A 21,565-nucleotide genomic window follows, 5' to 3' on the forward strand; every position below is an offset into this window, starting at 1 on the left:
TGCGACCTTCTTTTTTTATACGTATTAAGATAAAATTTTCGGGTCATTTAAAAAACAAGTGTCTCGCGTTAATCCGTTTATTCCTATTTAGAAAATATATCAAATGTAACAAAACATTTTACTTCTTCAATTTGATACATTAAATACAAATATCATACGGATTTGTCAAAAACATACAAAAATTCTCAGATTTAATACGTAAAATTACAGAGGACTGTTTCCGTTTTCGAAACTGATTTCTAATAACGAAAGCAAAAGTAAACAGTAAAAAACCTTAACAATTTCTAAGTAAAATTCAGATAAAAACCATAAATACATCGATGAATTAAGCAACAGTGTAGAGCCGCTTTCCCTGAACATTTAAGTTTACTATTTTTTTAAAATTAGTTTTACAGTTCACATAGTATATTGTATGTAACGTTAAGGCCTTAAAGTTCAAGTTTCATCATGGCCTTCTTTCAAAAATGGATATAAATAGAAGCTGATTCTATTTAATTTCGTAGTCAGATATTTTGTTTCGTCGGAGTCTATCCAGCTTTCGACATTATACACATTTTGATTACTCCTATCACTTTCACCCGTTATTATTAAAATTATCATTTCACATACATGCGTCATCATTCACACCCACATTAATTTCAATATGAAAAAAAATCACCGACTGTTTCGTGAGGCGTAACAGTTTCATACACATGTAAACCACATTTTATCAAAATTGATTACCACTAATTAGTCATTTTCAGACTTTCGACGCTTCTTTCCTCGAGGACTATCGGTATCATGAGGACTCGGTGTAATGTGACTTCTCTTTCTTTTTACACCAGATTCACTTGCTTCGCTGCTACTGCTTGCTGCTGTTCTAGTTTCTCTGCGAAACGACATTTCGCCAGTCACCTGCACTAAAATCTGAAAGAAAAATAGACAATAATTTTAGTTCATTGTTCTTAAAATTAAGATTAAGTTTTTAGGATAAGAAATATATAAAAAAAAGTATATAATAGTTTTAGCGGCAGGCCCGAGATTTAAAAAATTTTTCATTTCTTTCCAAGGATGCCGACATGTTATTTACGAAAGATTATACATATTTAAAACGTTTTATTTTCTACACTGCTAAGCTGTAATAGGAAAAATAATTATGCGAAAATCAATATAGAACTATAATCACCCTCTTATAATAATATTAGAATAACTTAAATTTATTCCATAAAGTTATGTAGAAACCCATTGTAATTGGTCGAATACTCTAAAACCTTTAAAATACTTGCTGGTCCTATCAAATTAAATCTTAAATCTTGTGAAATTCTTTCAATTCCTTGAAATCTTTTAATGTCTTCATATTTCCTGAAATCGGTGAAATCCGTAGAGACTTCTTGAAATCAAATTAATTTTATTCTCTGGGTTAAGTTCGCTAAGTTAAAATCAATTTAAATTTTTGGAAATCGTAAAAATCCAATAAAATAAGTAAAAGAAATCATTTGAAATCCCTTCAATAATAATGAAATTAAACTTATTTATTAAACTTCTCAGAAAAAACCGCTCAAATCTCTAGAAATATTTTGAAATTATAAGATATATTTGGAGATTGAATAAAATAATTTAAATCGTGTAAAATTTCTTGAAATATCTTAAGATACTTTCAAATATTTGAAATGTCTATGAATTTCTTGAAACTTTATTTAATTTTATTTATTTTCCAAACTTATCTTGAAATCCCTTAAAATCGAGCCTAAAATCTTTCAAAATCCTTCACAAATCATTTAAAATCCTTTGAAATAATTAGAGTTCTTATAAAATCCCTGTAAATTTTTTTAATCTCTTGAAATTCTTTGGAATCTTTTCAAATAACTTTAAATCTTTAAAATTCTTTTCAATTTGATAAAGTATCCCTTTAAATCCGTAGATATCTTTTTGAATAAAATTCATCTTATTCACTAAAGCTCTCTCAAAATTCTTTGAAATCCCTTAAAATCCATTACAATCTTTGGAAATAATAATAATCATCTAAATAAGTAAAAATTATTTGAAACCTCTTTAATATGAATTAAAATTAATTTATTCATTAAAATTCTCTAAAAAAAAATTTAAAATCTCTAAAAGAATTTGATATCCTTAAAGATTCAATATATTTCTATACATCTGGTGAAATACCTTAAAATCCATTGAAATTTTATTTTGTTCATTTTCTAAAGATGTCTAAAAATCCCTTAAAATCTTACCAAACTCTTTGAAATTCCTTGAAATTTTAAAAAACTCTTTAAATTCTTTGGAATCTATTATATTAGCTTAAAATCCCGTAAATTCTTTACAATAACTGGAGGTCCTATAAAACCCCTTAAATCTTGTGAAATTATTTGAAATATCTTGAAATCTTTGAAATTCTACAAAACTCATTGACATTCCTTGAGATTTTTATAATCTTTTGAAATTCTTTAGAATATTTTTAAATAACTTAGTGTTTGAAATCGTTTGCAATTTTGTAAATTTCTTCATATTCCTTGAAATAAAAATTATTTTATTCCAACAAGTTCTCTTTTAAAAACTTCCATTAAAAAAAGTAGAAATCATTTGAAATCCCTTAAACGTAAATAAAATTAGACTTATTAAGTCAAGTTCTCTAAAAGAAAAAACCCCCGATAATTTTGAAATCCTTGGAAATTCAATAAACCATTTAAATCTTTTGACATTACTTGAAATATCTTAAAATCTTTAGAACCGCTAGGAATCCCTTGAAATTCATTTCATTTCATTTATTTTATGAAGTTCTCTAGGAATAAATAGAAATCCTACGTTAGGTAAATAAATCATTCATTCGCTGGTAGTTACTCTCTTTTCTTACGTCACCCCTTTCAATATTTTTACACTATTTATTTGTATACTAAGTTTCTCATAATGATTTTCTATAAAGATTTTCCTGGAATCCTGAGAAAACGACAAAAAATAATTACAGGAAAATCACTAGAGGCCTATACTGAATTTCGCACAATATTTTTTCGTAATTCCGCAACCATAACAATGACTTATAAAACCGTTGAAAAGTTTTCCAATATTGCAAAAATTGTTAAGCTCAAAAAAATTACAAAAAAAAAAGATTTAATGCGTAGCACTTCTGAAAAATAAGTGCAATCTCAGGCCTGGTTAGCGGTTTAAAAATGTAATTTTGCACTGACCTGCATATGTTGTAGACATTCTTCTTGCATCGTGATGGCCATCTTATAAACAAATGTATCATGTTTGTTGTACATGATGGCGTTTTGAAACATAAGCATAACATCTCGCTGAAAATGCCTCGTGGACCTGATGGTCCCATTGTCAATATTCTTCTTAATAGTAGACAAATCCATAGGTCTGAAAATAATAGAATGATAGCCCGGAGCCTGATCTTCAGTGATAGGTCTAAGGAAAGCCGATGCGTACTTGTGCGTCGCCAATCTATTATAAACCAACATAACGGCCTTCTTCCAAGCCCTATAGTCAGCACTCTCTATGCTTCCTTCCATCTCAGGTTCACTATCTACTGCAACAGTTTGTCTCTTCGAATAAGTCTTCATAGCTCTTCCTCCACTCAACTTACTTAAAGGCGATTCCTCCTCATCTATTTCTCCTACATTTTCCGAAAACCCGTCCTGCTCTTTTCTTACGCCTACATCTAAGTCAATATTCTTCTTATCTTCCTTGTCCTCTTTAATCTCCTTTTCATCCTTCAATCCTTCATGAGTCAAAGTTTCCTCTCGGAATTTATCCACTTCTTTTGTGAACTCCAACTTTATTTCTTCATCCTTGATAAGATCCTCGCTCGGGAAGTTATCCGTTTCCTTTGGAGGCTCGCTTTCTTTCACACTGTCTTGTTCTTCTTTTTTCAGGTCTTCCGAATCCTCTTCTATAACTGTATTTAAAGTTTTATCAGACAAATCTTTTTTATCCTCTTTTTTAGAATTCTCCGTCTCAAGGTCGAGGAGTTTTTTCGACTCTTCCTTAGCATTCTTCAAAGACTCGTCCTTCTCTTCTTCACCACTCTCTTCCTTGATTACGACATCTTCCTTAGAAGATGCTGATGATTCCGTAACATTAGCAGGGGGTTCTACCACAGATATTTCCTCCACGTCTTTTTCCTTTTCCTGAGGAATCGGCGTAATTACTTCATCCTCGAGAATCAAACTGATATCCTGAGATTTTTCTGTGTCTTCTGCACTAGGATGATCATCGGAAGATACACTCAAAACTTCTGGACAAGGTGCATCCTGATCACCCGTTATTTTTGCGAGATTTAGCTCCAGTTGGTCCATGTCTTTAACATCATGAGTTTCATCAGGTTCTTTGGATACCTTCTCATTAGAATTCTCCTTTTCAGAACTCTGTTTCGACTGCTCGAGAGGTGAGTCTTCTAGGGCCTGGAGAACATTCTCTTTCACATTTTCCTTTGTTTCTTTTTTTGAATTCTCTTTCACATTCTTTAAATTCTCCTTCATTTCCTTCTTTGTTGTATCTCTAGTTTCCTTTTTAGCATCATCTTTGGGTGACTTTTTTACATCATCTTTAGGAGACTTTTTTGGATCCTCTTTAACAACCTTTTTTGGGTCATCCTTAACAGGCTTTTTTGTATCCTCTTTAACAGGCCTTTTTGGATCTTCTTTACCAGGCTTTCTTGGATCTTCTTTAACAGCCTTTTTTGTATCTTCTTTAACAGGCTTTTTTGGATCTTCTTTTACAGGCTTTTTTGCATCTTCTTTAACAGGCTTTTTGGTATCTTCTTTAACAGGCTTTTTTGGATCTTCTTTAACAGGCTTTTTTGTATCTTCTTTAACAGGCTTTTTTGGATCTTCTTTAATAGGCTTTTTTTGATCTTCTTTAACAGGCTTTTTTGGATCTTCTTTAACCGGCTTTTTTGGATCTTCTTTAACAGGCTTCTTTGGATCTTCTTTAACAGATTTCTTTGGATCTTCTTTAACAGGCTTCTTTGGATCTTCTTTAACAGGCTTCTTTAGATCCTCCTTGAAAGACTTTTTTGGATCTTCTTTAACAGGCTTTTTTATATCCTCCTTGAAAGACTTTTTTGTGTCCTCTTTGACAGGCTTTTTTAGATCCTCCTTAAAAGACTTTTTTGTGTCTTCTTTGACAGGCTTTTTTAGATCCTCCTTGAAAGACTTTTTTGTGTCTTCTTTAACGGACTTCTTTAGATCCTCCTTAAACGACCTTTTTGTTTCTTCTTTAACAGACTGTTTTGGATCCTCCTTGGGAGACTGTTTTACATCCTCTTTACTAGATTTTGTTGCGTCCTCGCTAGTTTCTTCTTTACTCTCCTTTAATCTCGTTTCAATGTCTAACTTTGAATTCTCTGTCGAGTCAAAGCTTTTTTCAGCCTCAGCCTTGTCGTTTTTTGAATCTACAATTAATTTTGCACTTATTTCAGGCTCAACTATTTCCCCCGATTTGGATTCTACTTCCTTAACGTCCTGAGGAGTACTTTTCTCAACAGCAACTGTTCCAATAATTTCTGCGATATTAGAATTGCTAGAGTCAATCTCCTCGACGGCGACCTCGTTTTCTGGAGAATCAGTCAAGGATACAGCTACCGGGAAATTTGTTATCTCTTGTTTTTCAGGTAAAACTGGAGGTTGAGGTATCAAGGTCTCCATGACTCGCGCTGTTCCGGGGTCTAAAGCCTGAGGATTCTGAATTATCTCTCCCTTGATTAATTCCTCAATATCCCCGATAATCTCATTAATCTCGTCCTTGTCCATCACATCAGCCATTATATCCTTGGGAATCACTTTGTCAATATGATCTATGATTTCTGAAGCAGACAAATTCCCTGGAGCTACAGTGGGCTCCATGAGTTGGACATTCCCTCGTTGATTCTCCACCTGCATTATTTGAAGGTTTATATTTTGTTGGGCGAGATTCGTAGTGGAGCTATGATGTTGTAAATTAGGAAGAGTGGTTCTCTGCAAATTCGCAGGGAGTTCTAGCAACATGGAAAGAGTTGGAGCTCCAGCTGAAGGTCTTTCCGGAGTTGCATTGGCGATTGCAGTTGAGACCAGCTGATGAAGTTGAGGCGAGACAGTTTGAGTCAACTGTGGATTTGGGATTTTGGGACTGGAACCTAATAGACTAGCGATTGTCGGAGATGTTACTTGTGCTGAAGATGTTTGTGCCTGAATTTGAGTCGTTGGGCTGGGTGATTTTAATAAACTAGTAAGGAGAGGAGATCTGCCGCCCTTGTTTTTCTTATCTTCGTCGTCTGTGGAGCAAGGATCCAAGGTGTCATGACCATCTGAACTTTCTGACTTTCTTTGAATTGTGTAATTGAGACTTGCGGGAGTTTGTGCATCTTGTTTTTGTCGTTTTGCGAGCCAGGCAGAGTGAGCCCTGCCCTTTTGTTCTTGCTCTCGTTCATCCAGCTCGATTTGAAGATACATCTTTTGGAGCTTTTCTTCTGAAATGTTTCCGGTTTTAAAAAGATTTAATTCGCTTTTAAGTTGTTGGTATTCATCCCTTTGGGATGCTAAGATCTGACCTATCTCTGTCATTCTCTCTTGAGTTAGTCTTTTTACGATAGATTCTCCTGTTGTTTCGGTACATTCCTTTTTCTTTCTTTTTGGTGTGTCGGAGTTTTCTAACAAATGCGCGTATTGGACAGCGCAAGATTTTTGGGAGAACCAGTCAGGTGGTCTTTGGGATTCTTTTTCAAGAAATGATTTCAAACATCGTGAAACGCTCATCCAGTTTTGATCGCCTGATTTTAGGACACTGGATGCTAAGCAGAGCTGCTCTTTGGTACTCCAGGTGTCACAAAGAGTGCGTTTCAGTTTTAATCCTGAAAGTAATTTGGTCTTATTTATATGCTTCGATTTTGCTTTAATTTGAAAAATAAGAGAAACAGTAAGTTGTTCAGTCTTGATCGTTTTTAATTTGAAATTTGTATAAAGACATGAAAAGGACAATTGATAAGGATCAAAAAGGAACTTTTACAGAATGAATAGAAAAACTGTTCTGCGACAGGTTTTTAATATAAAATTTTGATACAATTGTATAAGAATGTGTTTCCCAAGAACTCTGCATTGAAAATGTGAAACAGGTAAAAAAATTTTCTGTATGAAAATATATTAAGCACCTTTTAGAGATGGTTAAATATCTGGAAAATATGTATTCCTTCATGAGCCAAAAGTTCGAAAAAGTTTTTCACTGGAATTTAAAAATGTATGAAAATAAGAACTGTATAAGGATCGAATATAAAATTCTATATTCGAGGGCGGAAACCCCACATAGGGTAAGAGCAACAATGGTTGGCAGTGGCACCAGTCATTCTTAACACCTGCTAATTTGCTTTAAAGCAATAGAAAAATAAAAATATCTTTCATATTTTGCTCACATTAGAGTGATTCGAACACATGACGTTAAATATTTGCAATTTTCTAATGTTAAAAAAAATTAGAGTGGGGTGCCAAGGATCGGTGCCAGTGCTAACCACTCATACTCTTAATCTATTTCTTCTCCAGTTGTCATTCTTATAATTTTAACATTTATTTGGCTACTGAAAGCAGACATTATTCTTACATATTCCTCATATTCATTAGGGTGCATATATTATAATATAGTTACACCTACATTTTTTATTTTATTTACAAAATTGCTTAGAGGTTTGGCTAGGTCGTTTTAGGTCTGAAAATTAATTTTCTTAGTTTCCAATTTTTAGAAAATAAAATTTTCAACTTAAAAATAGTTGTCATCCCTAAAAATGATATAGGTAAAAATACATTTTAAAGAACTACAGGAATCTTTAAAGTATACACATTGTGTATTTTTAGTGTATTTCGAAATTTAATTTTTTTTTGTCACTCGGTAAAAATATTTTTTAAATATTCCTTATGGAGAATATTCTCATTATATTGCAGGATAAATCTTGTGCATAGTATTCTAGCGCGAAAATTGTTTAGGTACCATTTAAGATAATTTTAATGAAATTGCATATTTTCGTATTCTAGGCCGGCAGATAACTGTAAATTTTTGATCGTAAAATGTAATGCTTATTCTTTAATAAATAAAAAATAGATTCTAGGAGTGTAAACATTTTTTTTTAATTGATCGCGCTTGCCAACTCTAAAAACCCACTTTTTTTAGTCAGCCTGATATGCAATAATACATTATTATTAAGCCAAATCCCTTTCGCGATATGGGCGAAACACTCGGTTCTAAAGGGGATCCGGGAGTTCATATGTTTGTTTAAATAACATGTTATAACGTCAGTCCTACCGGACTGTATTGTATACAGAGAATGGCACAAGCCTTCGGTCGATTAGCAATAATTGAGAAAATGTGTAAAATCCATTAAATTTTATTTAAATTTATTTAATTTGGAAGGTTTTCAGAAATTATTTAAAGTTGATCCTAACACCTTTAAAAATCCCAAAAGTCTTTGAAGCCCTTTGAAATATTTGTAAAATCTCTAGCTATTTGTAATCTGCTAAAACAGTTTAAAATCTTTAAAATATTTAGAAATGCCATAAAAGATTTGAAGGTCCTACAAAATATTCTAAATCTTATTAGAAATTTCTTAAAATAAAAAAAAATCCGAAAGTCCTCGGTTATTAAATAAAATCCTTTAAACCCTGTTAAATTCATTGAAAACTCCTCAAATTCCTAGAAATTTGTACTTATTTTATTTTCTACAAATCCCTTAAAATTGATATTAAGCTCTTTGGAAATCTTTATTTTTTTTTTAATTAATTCAAATATTTTCATAGTTTTATCTGAAAACATAATTTCACCTACGAGAAACTGAATATGGAATAAAATTTAAATGGATTCCATTATTTTCCCTAGCTCTATTCATTTTCGTTTTTATTTTGGCAGAAATTGAATCTCAAACCAAATTTACATCAATGGAATTTTAAAAAACAAATCATCTTGACGTTGACCAGCAAGCCCTTAAACAAAAATACTGTACATTTTCGAAATTTGACACACGAGTGCGCAAGAATAAGAACTGGGAGGTGAAATTTTGACGGACCGCCGTCGATGTTAGCTTCGTTAACAATAACAAATTGAGCTTTCAGGAAAAAGAATTTCAAATAGCTCAAGTAAAATTAAATCAACGAAATATTTCGCTTAACTTTACATATAAATAAAATATTATTAAATTTAATTTAACCGTTTCAAACTCCCACGCCGTAAAATCCCATGAAATTTCGTTTTATTTTATTTTAAATTTTTCTATAAATTATCTTAAATGGATCTTCAAATTGCTTTAAATCACAAAGATATGCAACATTCGGTTATAATTAGTTGAAATCCCCTTGCATGAAATTGTTAAAACAGAATTTCGAAAAATTAATCATTATACACTCATCATTCTCATAACTTGATATCATTTTTCAGTGACAGTTCAATTTAAGAGTGATAAATTTCAATCTCTTTCCATTGCAATTAATTAATTTTGAACTCTACGTCCTCTACGATTTGAAAAATTTCAAATATACAAAATTAAACGATAGCAAAATATAATGCATTTAATTATCAAGTAGATAAGTAAAAAAATTTAAACAATCAATAATTCATAGTCACAATCATAGAAATAAATGCTCTCTTTTTTGTGACGCCGGAAGCTTAAAAGTAAACAATTACTATACAGATAAATAATATTGTAATAACGGTGTAAACATGATTTTTTAATACGCTCCAATAATCTGAGTGAAAGACGTGAAACGTAACAAATGCTTGAATGAAATGAATTAAAAACTAATTAATCCTAAAGACCCTTGACTTTTTATGCTATAATTTAATTAATGATGAAATCGAACGTTTTCATAATTTGACATAACTGACAGAAAAAAGTGAGGTTAGATATAATTCTTGCCAACCCGAAAATGACTAAACATCCAAAAATAAGACCAAAAAATAAAATTCATTTTAACTTACAAAAACATTTTCACTCTTTTTTTTATTGGTGAAATCTGCAAACATTTGCAATATTTACAGACAAGATCGACAATAAATCCTAACCTCACTAACTTGAACTAACAATCATTAAAACCCCTTTTTAAAGGGAAAAGAATTGAGCTTTACTTACTTTCTTGTCCAGACGCCATAATAGGTGCTATAAAAAAGCACAAATAACTTATTTGGACAGCTTTGTCTACATAAATATATGTATTGATTGTAAATGTTAACAAATACCGCTGCGGGATCACTCATTAAAGCGCAGCGCGCCGTTTTGAAACATGAGGAACGAAACGGAAATGGAATCAGCTGTAGAACCTGTATGCGAAATGACCGGACTTGGAACAAAAATTTGCAATGGCTGTCATGGCCGTCTTGTAAAAAGAAGCTGTCAAATGTATGGAGAATGTTGAATTTTGATTTATTGACATTTGTGAGTGTTTGTATTGAGAAGATTTCTTTCCTCAGACGATTAAATTTTATCGTTGAATTTCTGGGTGTGTGTTCAGTATGTAAAGTGTTGAAAGACTGATGTATTTATAGGAACAGTGATTGAATTATACACAGGACAGGGGACGTGGACTCGATCGAAATAATAAGGAAATTCCAGACACGTCATCCTTGCTACGAATCTGAGAGAAACAGATATATTTTTGTGATATAGTAATAAATCTTAAGAGCGAAAATGCATAACCGAAGGCGCATGCATAATTTCACGTACGTTAGTTCGTGCGTAAAGTACATGATTTTCCTGCTGAACTTTATTTTCTGGGTAAGTCATATTGTCACTCGCCATCATTTTCCTGTTCTATCTTTGTTATTTTTATCGCCTCTTTGTCATTTGTACATTTCTCGTGTTTATAGTAGTTTTTTTGGTTATTTTAAAATTTCCAATTCCATTACTAACAAAGAAGAATAATAATATAACCTATTTTATGGGATTTAAAAAAGTTAACAATGCCTGCTTCAAGAATTAACAAGTTGAAGTAATCGAAATAAAGTGAAAATTTATTTCGGATCGAAACGCTTTAATTTGATACATGACTTTAGAACAAAGAATTCCTATTTCAAAAAATCATTTATAATCTAGATATTGTTGGATTTGAAAAAATTAGGCTCGAATCTGAATACCCATACAAGCACCTTTTATATAAAAAAAATACAATTTTAATCGGATATGATTATTATTCTTTCAATGTCTTGAAAATGCATTTGTAAAATGTGTATAGCATAAAATTATCCCCTGTTTCATTACCATTATCGAAAATAATTTAATTAGAATATTTAAACTTTTTTGAGAATAATAATAATTTGTTTGCAACACCCACCTCGAAAGTGAGAACTTTTCCATGCCTCTAAGTCGTATAAAAAGTGCTTCAGACCAGCAGACTGTGCGAGAATAATAATGGGGCATGCGCATTTTGACACACGTCTATTTTGCGAATGGACACGCCTGCGCACTTTAAAAGCATTATCCTTCAGCTCATGCTGCAACTTGTGTCACAAATAGCTATAAATTTAGTTATTGTATTTTTAACGAAGTTTTTCGGCTCACCGAAAATATTTTTTCTAGGCTCACCGAATTTTGGTGAACATATCCACATTTTTCCAGTTCCCCTGGGCTCATCGAAAATATTTGCTCTGTATTCACTAAATTTCGGTGAACCTAGGCAGGATAACTTTTTAATAAACGTGTAAAATTTTTAAAGAAAAATATGAAAGAAATAAGATCAAATTATTATTTCCCTTAAAAATTAGTTTAAAAATTTGCATTAACTGGTGTAAATTAATGGTACTATAAAATGGGATAATTCAATCTGAAAAAAAAGTAACAAGTAATTGTATTTCATGAGAAAATTTATTTCCAAATATTTCTAAATGTCAAATAAGAATGTGGAAGATTTTAAGATCATTTTTTAGAAGTTTAATAAGATTCTAAAATAATTAAAACCTTAAGAATGAATTTAAAGAAAAGTTGTTTATTTTCTTGAAACTTTCAAAATTCTTTTAAAAACTTCAAATTTCCTTTTTTAATTTAATTTTTTTAAATTTTGTAACGTTTAAAAAATTTTTAGGAATAAGTAGTTTCAGTTTAAAGTATTTTTGAAAATTCATCTTTTTTGTAGAAATTTAATCAGTTTTGGTCAAAAATGTAACTGTTTCGTTGAAAATTCATCTTTTTTGGTTGATCTTCTTTTGATTGAACTACTTTGTTAAAAATTATCTTTTGGACGAATTCAACACTTTTTGACCTAAAATAAAACCTTGTTTAGTTTAAGCATGAACAGTTGCATTTTTCGTTTTGAATCAATCTTATTTGGTTGAAAATCCACGTCTTTTTTGTGATAATTCGTCTTTTTTGGCATATAATCTGTTTTTATTGAGGATTCAACTATTTTATTCACAATTCATCTTTGAAGATAAGTTTAACTGTTTTGGATTTACAATAACAATCTTTTTTAGTTGAAAATTGAACTTTATTAATTTGGATTAATTTTGTTTTTGAAAATTTGATTCAGCATATCTGAAATCTTAAAAAAATTAATTTTCTCAAGAATCTTAGTAATATTAGATTTACATGATCTTCAAAACAAATAAACAAAAAATAAATATTCATTCGAAATTGTTATTTTCATTAAAAGTTGTTTGTACCCAAGCTAAAAACTAGTGTGCGTGTTCAGATTTGAAAATCGTTTTTTGTAGCCGCATTAAATGCATCACCCTAATAGGAATGGCCTATAAAAAAAACTTTGGTCGCCTTTTAAAAAAAAAGTTGTTCCTTTTCCACATTCTTCAAACTTAGAATATCGCTATTTTTCAAATGATTTCTACCCACTTATAAAAAATGTAGGACTGTTTATTAAAAATTAAGCCAAGTTTCGCATTTCAATCAAATTAATCTCTTTTTGTTTAGCTTTTCGGGGGATTGCTAATTGGCGTCGGTCTCTACGCTTTCGTCGATAAATGGCAGGCTACTGGATCTGTAAGAGTAGAAAATGTTTACGATGTCGTTCTCAACATTTCTCTAGTGATGGTGATAGCCGGAGGAGTCGTTTTTATTGTCAGTTTTGCTGGATGCGTTGGAGCTCTACGTGAAAACACTTGTCTTCTTAAATTCGTTAGTATTTTCTCTATTAAATAATTCCAAACAAGCTAAAAACTTTGTCAATTCTATTTTTGAAGAGTTATTTTTTACCACCGATGGGTATATTGTTCTCAATCTTATTTCCTCAGTTTACGTGGTATTATACTAATAGATACTATTAAAGCATTTATTATTTTTGTTTAGTCTGTCTAAAATATTATTGCTTGAATAGTATTATAGGAAAATGCAAACCAAGAAAATAACATCGGGATCAAACTTTATTAACTCCGTGTTTGTCGCAGGTCAGAGAAAACCTGAAAAAAAATGAATTTTGAATAGATCTTTATAATCTGAAGAGATTTTGAAGATTTTAGATTATTTTCAATAATTCCAAGGAGTTTTCAAGGGCTTTAAACAGTTTCAAAGACTTTTAAATATTTTCGGGTATTTTTAAAGGTTATGAAGAATTTTCAAGATTTTAATTATTTGAAGGGATTTCAAAGGATTTTACGTATTTTTAAAACATACCAGGAATCTTCAAGAGCTTTAGAAAGTTTCAGAGGACTTAAGAACATTTCAAAAGATTTGAAATATTTTTAAATATTTCAAAGCATTATAAAAAAATTAAAACATTTTCAAGGAATTCCCAAGGATTTCAATGATTTAAAGAGATTTTTAGAGTTCTTAAGGTATCGCAATAAATGGAATGGAATGATTTCGTAGTATTTGAACAATTTTCAAATATTTCCAAAGATTTTAAAGAATTGAACAAATGTTAGGATACTTTAAAAGATTCGAAGGAAGTTTCAATTGATTTAAATAATTTGAAGGAATTTCAAAGAATTTCAAAATTTTTTGAGTAGTTAAAAAAAATTTAATTTCAAGGGATTTCAAAATATTTTGCAGGAATTGAATAATCTTAGGGTATTTTAAATCGATTTCAAACATTTGAAGTGATTCCAAAACGATTCAAACAATTTTAGTTTATTTTTAATAAATTATACGTAATTTTCTAAATATTTAAAAAGTCTCGAAGAATTTCAAAATATTGTAAGAAATTTAAAACATTTTAAGATATTTTAAAAAATCCCAAGAATTTGAAATATTTTAGGTTATTGAAAAAGATCCCAAGACATCTTCAATAGCTTTACAAAGTTGCAATATATTTCAAAGGATTTGAAAAATTATTGGTGATTTCAAAATATTCCAAGAGATTTTTTATTGATTTCAATCATTTGCAGGGATTTTAAAGGCTTTAATTTAAAGGGATTTTAAAAGCTCTCAATTGCAATACATTTTCCAGGATTTCAGAAAACATCAGGTTTCATAGAATTTCACGGGATTTCATACTATTTTAATGGATTTTATAGAATTTATTCACAAGAAGTGACGGATTTCATTGCGTTTCAAGGATCCTAAGGGATTTTCAAATATTGTTTGCAAATTAATTTCAATTCATTTGGCCCTATGAATTTATCCTGAATTTTTTCACTCTTTCGAATTCTTTGAAATTCTTGAAATTATTAATTCGCCTGAATTCTTCTGAATTCACTCAATTCTACTTGTTGAGTTTTTGTTTAATTCATCCTGAAGTCTTTTAAATTTACCTTGAATTCTTAGGCATTTCATATAATTTGAGTTCCATAAAGTTTAACCAAGCATTTGTTTCAAATTCGCCATGAATTTGTCTGAATTTCATGGGTTTCTTCTATTTTCCCTTGAATTCCTCTAAATTCACTCCAATTTTACAGAAACCAATTTTTTCTTAGTTTTTGAATTCTTTTCCAATTCATGTGAATTCTTTTGAATTTATGTTGATTTTTTATCGAATACTTTTGATTATTTCTTAATTCAAAGGGAGATTAGTCAGAATAATGTACATTCGTCACTTTTAGTCAAGTTTCTTCAGTTTATTCCAGTAGATTAGGCTGTCGCCCCTGAGAACAATAAATTTTTTAATTTATAAACCGAAGTTTAAAATGGTTTTATTTCATTTGTAAAAAGATCCTATATTAAAAATAGTACAAGATTAGAATTTGTTCGTTAAATAATAATGGCGAGGGAAAATAAAAAATTAGTCAGGGAAAAGTCAAGGTATTCTGAAAATGAAATTTTGCAGCCACTTTGTAACTCCTTTTTATTGATTTATTATTTCAGTATTCGTTGTGTTTATTGGTGTTTTTCCTGCTCGAAATGGGAGTTGCGATAGTTGGCTTTGTGTTTCCCCACACATTGCAGTCTTTGCTGGAAGAGTCGTTTACTGACAAAATAATCCAATCATATCGAGAAGATCCAGATCTTCAGAATTTTATCGATTTTGGGCAACAGGAGGTAAGCCTTTGTTTAAAAAAGTATATTTCCTATTTCATTTTTATGTAAATTGCACCTAATTGATATTAATTACAGTTCAAGTGTTGCGGTTTAAGCCAAGAAGGCTACTTAGACTGGGGAAAGAATGAATACTTTAATTGTTCTAGTCCTAGCGTAGAACGATGCGGCGTTCCATTTTCTTGCTGCATAAATGCAACGGATATTTCGGTAAGTTGTTTCTGTGATCAATGATACCTATTCTGTAAATACCAGTCTTATTCGGGTCGATTAATAATTTTGAGATGCATTATTTGCAGAGTGGACTAGTAAATATCATGTGTGGCTACAAAGTGCAGATGTATCCAGTATCAGAGGCGAGTAAAAAGGTGTGGACCAATGGTTGCATTGACATTGTGCGTAGCTGGGCCGAGCGAAATCTTTACACGATAGCAGGAATTGCATTGGGCGTGGCGCTGAGCCAATTGTTTGTTATCTACTTGGCGAAGACGCTCGAGGGTCAGATCGAACTGCAAAAATCACGTTGGCAGCACTCCTGAGGTTGACCTCAGGCCACCTACCGCTATCACGTAAGCTCCTCCACCAGCAGGCAGGTGGCCAGTGGCCGATCTAGGGGCCAAAATGCCGAGGCCAGTGTGAATGCTCGAATGGCGTTACTCGTCCTCTTCGCGATTTCTCTCTACGTGCTCTTCATCCTCTCGCTGATACGCCTCGTTCTCTACTTCAAGAACTACTTTCATTTGTTCCTCAACAAAGATTGATTTCGCGACACTGGATAAGTGGGACGCATCGCCTTATTGTGATTCTCAGACTGTTCATACCCATTGTTCTCTCGTGTTGTTAATGGCTCAGCGAATATCTATTAACACCAACATGTCACACGAACAGAATTGTGAGAGCTGATATTTTTATGCTTTTTATTCGTCTAGCTCTAGGTGTACAAGATTTACGCCGAATTTGTAAAACTGGAACTTAAAATTCCCTCGAATCGATATTTTTGGATAGAGTTAAAAAACGGAGGAGATAACGCAAGACTAATTTTTTATAAAAGGAAATCATGAATCTGAAGATATGATTCGATTTTAAGTTCTGGTTATGGGTGTTGACACGGGTGACTCCGCTGGTCGCGAGGCTTCTAGCGGCTGTTCAAGTATTACGTAAACAATTTTGAGGTCACTTTTTACCCTCCTCCAGGTCAGCAAGGGAAAGAATTTCCTCCTAGTAGGAGTAGATTCAATTTGTTTTAATGTTTTGGTATGAAATTCAAGAATCTTAGATCCAAGAACTTTTAATTAACGGACGCAGAACGTTTTCAAGCATTATTTGGCCTATTCTATAACTGATTTTATTTCCCAATTTCGCTGGGGAGGGGGACCCTACAAAGTGCTTTCCTAATACTTGAACGGCCCCTAATAGCACAGTAGTCACCGGAAAATTTCGGAATTTGCATTTTGTATTTTAAAAAATACAGCAGTGCGAATCCATGTGAAAAAGGGTGCTTTCACTTGGAAAAATATTTTACCGACGTTTTCCATCACCCCGTCCGACACTCCCAAAAACCATCGTGATGGTTTTTGAATGTTTCATCTAATTAATTAATCTCGACGATTCGGGATTTGAAGACAGCCCTTTGCCATTCACTTCCCCCAGTTGACTTAATCCTTGTGATTTTTATATTGGTATTGAGCCTTTGCTCTGCATTTCTTTTTGAACAAATGATATTTTCAGATCGTAAGATTAACAAACCTTGCCATCGACGCTCGGCTACTGAGTAGTTTCAGTTCTAGAAAATGGTAGCTGTTCGTTCACGCGTTTATGGAGAATTTGTTTACTTTTTTGGTATTCCTTTTTTTAACGACGCAAGCACAGACAAAAAACGCACACCGGTGATTGGCGTGTTTCTAATTGAATTTTCGAATCGTAATAAAGAGCCTTGTAAACGCCGATAAATTGCCCGTCTAGCTCAAAGATTCTGGAAAGCCCCGTGCCAAAATCCCGTGCATATTTTTGCCTTTATTTCTTTTTAATAAATCAGACAATAACTTCAGTGAGTGTATGGATTTCTTTGGTAAACGCATGTCACATGCAATTTTGTATTTTTTACCAATGATAAATTATGAGTATTGATGCAATACTATCATATTCGTAGAATATTCTTCATAGTTTTTAATAAACGAACAATTACTCTAATATCTACGCCACTGCAGTAAAATTATATTACAAATTATCAAATATGGAGAAAAATTGTTCTTTTTTTTTTAATATTTCAAAAATTTTACTTACTTTAAAAAATCTATCGAATTTTATTCTTATTTCATGCGAGCACATTTTACTGCAGTGCATCTTATAAAATAATCTGTCCAGATTTTAGTCTTTTATTTTAATCGACCAAATGTTGATCCTACTCATTTTTAATTATTTTAGCCGTAAGTAGTCAAGCATAGATATACGAGACTTTTGAAAATGTTCGCTCAAATAAAATTTGTACTGAAAACAGCTTTGATTTTGGTTTAACTTTATTTTACAATCTGAATATTTTAAATTTAGAGTAATGTGATAATTAAAACATTATTACGATTCACTGGTGTAAAGAGAAGAATCGACTTTGTTATCATTGCAGTACTCCAAAATTATGCTTTGCCCATCAATTAACGTATTACTTTTGAATAAGTCGGCTAAAAGTGTGTCCATCTGATCTGCTACAATGAAACCAGTATCAGTATGAAACATACGTAGTTTTTTAGATGTTGATACATTATTGAAATTGGGAATGCCAAGTAAATCGGCAATTGAATCTATTGCTTTTCCCATTGTCCAACTCACGGAGACGAAAGTTCCTTTGGAAATTCCAGCATTCTTTGTGGTTATGGGATAATAGACGAGAAAATAACGACGATCCACTGTTGGAATTCCTTGAGAACCGACAGAGTGTCCTTTTAATTTCATGAGTTGTACCTGGAACAAAAAATATTTTAATTTGTGAATATGCTCTTCAAAGAATAGCAGGGTTGATACAGAAGACTGTTTTTGAAATTCCATTACTTTCTCCAGATTTTCTGGTCTATTCTTCAAAAAATTCCTGGTCTTTTTTTTAAATCCAGTCAATTCTATTCGATTTCAAGATATTCTACACATCATGTATTTTATGAATGACCTCAAAGAACATTTCAATAATTATTAATTTCTCACGATTATCATTAATATTATTATTAAAAAATGTAATCTGAATTAAGGTAAATGTCACAGTAGTCGTGACGCTCCCAATAATTGTGAAACTTGGCTTGACCTGAATATGTTGTTAAAAAATATTTTAAAAGTAACATTTCATTATAGAATCGCTTTATTTTTAACACCTTCAAGTGTCAAATTGAATTTAAATTAAATTAAATGACATAAAAAGCAAAAAACAAGGCGTCATATGACGTGGACAAGGGGCACGATTATTGAGATGTTTAGGGATCATCCATAAACTACGGGCGGGGGGGGGGGGGCACAAAACCTATAGTTGATAGCGGGTGGGTAGTCAAAGTATCGTTTCAAGTATATTAACCTTTTGGAATTTAGAGAAATTTGTTTTATAAAAGTACATATGGCAACGTTTTTAGTATGTTTTATAGATGATGAATGTTTTTGTTAGAAAGTTAATCTTTTTATTTAAAATTGATGTTTTTAGTTGGAAATTTAATTTTTCAGTTGAAAAATCTTGAATTTTATTAAAAATGCGTCTTTTCTAATAGTAAATTAATCTTTTTATTTCAAAATTCATCTTTTTAGTTGAAAATTAAACTTTTTGGTTGAGAATTCTTGGATTTTGTTAAAAATTCGTTTTGTTTCGGGAGAGAATGAATCTTTTTTATACATCTTCTTCGTTAAAAATTTAACAACTACATTTTAAAGCTGAAATGCCTTCTCAAAAATTAAAAAAAAAAAATTTCTTAAAAATTTAACTTTTTGGTTCAGAATTCTTGAACTTTTATGAAAAATTCGTCTTTTTCGGTAGTAAACTAATCTTTTTTTTTTTAAATGTTCTCTTTTTTAGTTGAAAATTCGACATTTTCTTAAAGAATTCTTGAATTTTGTAAAAAAATCGTTTTTTTTTCGGTATAAAATTGATTTTTGTTTCAAAATTCATCTTTTTGGTTAAAAATTTAATTGTTTGGTTGAAAATTCTTTTTTTTTCATTGAAAAATTACTTTCGTAATTGAAAATTTACCTGTACCTGTTTTGATCAAGAAAGGTTCTTTTTTTAGTAAAAACTCAACATTTTGTTAAAATTGAACTATTTTAATAAAAGTTCGCTTTTTTGTTGAAAATTATTCTAGTTTAGTTGAAAATTCAACTTTTGAGTTGAGAGTTCTTATATTTCGTTAGAAATTAGTCTTTTTTAGTATAAAATTAACTTTTTTTATCAATATGTGATATTTTTAATTTGATAATTCAACTGTTTTGTATAGAAAATTCGTCAGTTTTCCTTAAAAATTAAAAAATTATTTTTTTAAATTAAACGTTTAACTACTCCATTTTTAGTTAAAAATGTACTTTTCTCAGTTTAAAAATTCAGCAATAGCCGCATTAATTATCACATAAACTTTAATTAGGGACATTTCAATATTTACTTTGAAAATAGCTTTTTTATTTTAATTGTTGCTTTATTATCGATGTTTATAATTCACAACACGGTCACGTAGACAATATAGACATATCAAAAATCAGTCCAAACGTAAAATCATGTTTTACCTACAGGGCCGCGTTACTTCCAGTGTGTGTGGGGGGGGGGGGGGTGACGAAATAAACATTTATCAACGAGGGGGGAGGTAAAAAATTGCCCAAATTTGTTAACGTAGTTTACGGATGACCCCTTACCTTATATTAATATTACTTTTATTAATTAAAAAATCAATTTGCATCAATTCCAAAAGTTTAAATTGACCTCAAAGTAATTATTAAGACTTATTAGAGCTTTAAACTCGGTACGACTGCGAAAATTCCAATCATATTTTCAAAATTCCAAGATTTTTCAAGGCCGAGACTTCACATCCCAAAGCGCACTCAAAGCAGGGGAAATATAATATTTTTACGCAAAAAAAGGGGAATACATTTTTTAAAATGAAATTATTGTACCTTTCATATTCAATTCAATATAAAACGAATTTTCAATAAAACATTTTTTAAAAGTTAATTTGCAAGTAAAGAGTTCATTATTCAACATATAACGTCGAATGTTTTAAAAAACAGTGGTCTTTTGAACCGTAAGATTAATTTTCATCAAAAAAGTTTATATTCAACCAAGAGTAGATGCATTTTCTACCGAATAGTTGAATTATAAAACAAACGAAAATTATTTTCAACCAAACCGTTGCATTTACAATCTGATAATTAAAGTAGAAATGAAGAGACGATTTTTTAATCAAATAGATGCATTTTCAGAACAAAAAGGTGCCTTTTCTGTCCAAAAAGAACAACGTACAACAAAACAGTTGAATTTTTGACCACAAGATGAGTGACAAAAGTAGTTAAATTAAAAAAAAAAGAATTTCATTTTAAACAGAAGAGTGGGACTTTTCAAGCAAAAATAGATGGATTTTCGTATTGGGTTCCATTAATTCAGTTCGCATTTAAGCGAAAAAAAAACAAGAAAAGGGGGAAGTTTCTTGAAAAGAGAGGTCATCTTTAAAGAAGGAGAAAATAGAGGAACAGGGGAGAGTTTTAAGTCTTAAGGTGTGGTAGCAATCTTTTATAATTTCGAAAACTAAAAACCTACTTTGATAGCCATCGCTAAATTTTTCGACTTCTTCAGCTTTTCTTTAATCTCTCGATCCACCACATTTTTTGCAATCAAAAATTCCTGCTTGGGCATTTCCCATTTCTTCATGTCTTTCGCCTTCTCCTCATCGCTTAATTCCAAACATCCGTGATAACGATGAGCCAAGCAGAAATGTTTTTTGCATTTCACACACGGCATTTCCACCGGAGAAGTTTGATTGCAAGAATCATTTGTGCATCGGTAACTGGCTGATTTTTCCGTGTTTGTAGCTACATTGTCGACGAACTCAGGACAAGAATGCGACATTGCATGGAAATGCTCTTTGCAGAAAATAGATTTACAGTAATCACAGGTGAAGGGCAGAAAATCTAGTTGCTTGCAATCCGTCAGGGTACAACGAATGCCCGTTGTAGGAAACTCCATGATTTTAATTATTTCAAGTAAAGCAGAGA

General features: G+C 31.3%; 3 protein-coding genes across 4 annotated transcripts; 1 reads left to right on the forward strand and 2 right to left on the reverse strand.

Moving 5' to 3' along the window:
- Positions 1-66: 66 nt before the first annotated feature.
- LOC117167595 (bromodomain-containing protein 8-like) lies at positions 67-10,306 on the reverse strand. Its single transcript, XM_033352649.1, has 4 exons — positions 10,067-10,306; positions 5,239-6,814; positions 3,168-4,485; positions 67-906 (listed from the first exon to the last, which is right to left on the reverse strand). The coding sequence occupies exons 1-4, from the start codon at positions 10,083-10,085 to the stop codon at positions 730-732; spliced, it is 3,090 nt and encodes a 1,029-aa protein (XP_033208540.1). The 5' UTR covers positions 10,086-10,306; the 3' UTR covers positions 67-729.
- Positions 10,294-17,847, forward strand: LOC117167592 (tetraspanin-33-like). 2 transcript variants are annotated; one of them, XM_033352646.1, is made up of 6 exons: positions 10,294-10,369; positions 10,480-10,708; positions 12,851-13,054; positions 15,179-15,352; positions 15,428-15,559; positions 15,649-17,847. In XM_033352646.1, the coding sequence occupies exons 2-6, from the start codon at positions 10,622-10,624 to the stop codon at positions 15,886-15,888; spliced, it is 837 nt and encodes a 278-aa protein (XP_033208537.1). In that variant the 5' UTR covers positions 10,294-10,369; positions 10,480-10,621; the 3' UTR covers positions 15,889-17,847. The 2 variants fall into 2 exon arrangements, with proteins under 2 accessions (XP_033208537.1, XP_033208536.1); XM_033352645.1 differs by having other exon boundaries at positions 10,308-10,708.
- Positions 17,848-21,564, reverse strand: LOC117167597 (AN1-type zinc finger protein 1-like). Its single transcript, XM_033352651.1, has 2 exons — positions 21,111-21,564; positions 17,848-18,304 (listed from the first exon to the last, which is right to left on the reverse strand). The coding sequence occupies exons 1-2, from the start codon at positions 21,534-21,536 to the stop codon at positions 17,921-17,923; spliced, it is 810 nt and encodes a 269-aa protein (XP_033208542.1). The 5' UTR covers positions 21,537-21,564; the 3' UTR covers positions 17,848-17,920.
- Position 21,565: the final 1 nt, after the last annotated feature.

The sequence above is a fragment of the Belonocnema kinseyi genome, chromosome 2, assembly GCF_010883055.1.
Source record: "Belonocnema kinseyi isolate 2016_QV_RU_SX_M_011 chromosome 2, B_treatae_v1, whole genome shotgun sequence".
In the NCBI taxonomy this organism is placed as follows: domain Eukaryota; kingdom Metazoa; phylum Arthropoda; class Insecta; order Hymenoptera; family Cynipidae; genus Belonocnema; species Belonocnema kinseyi.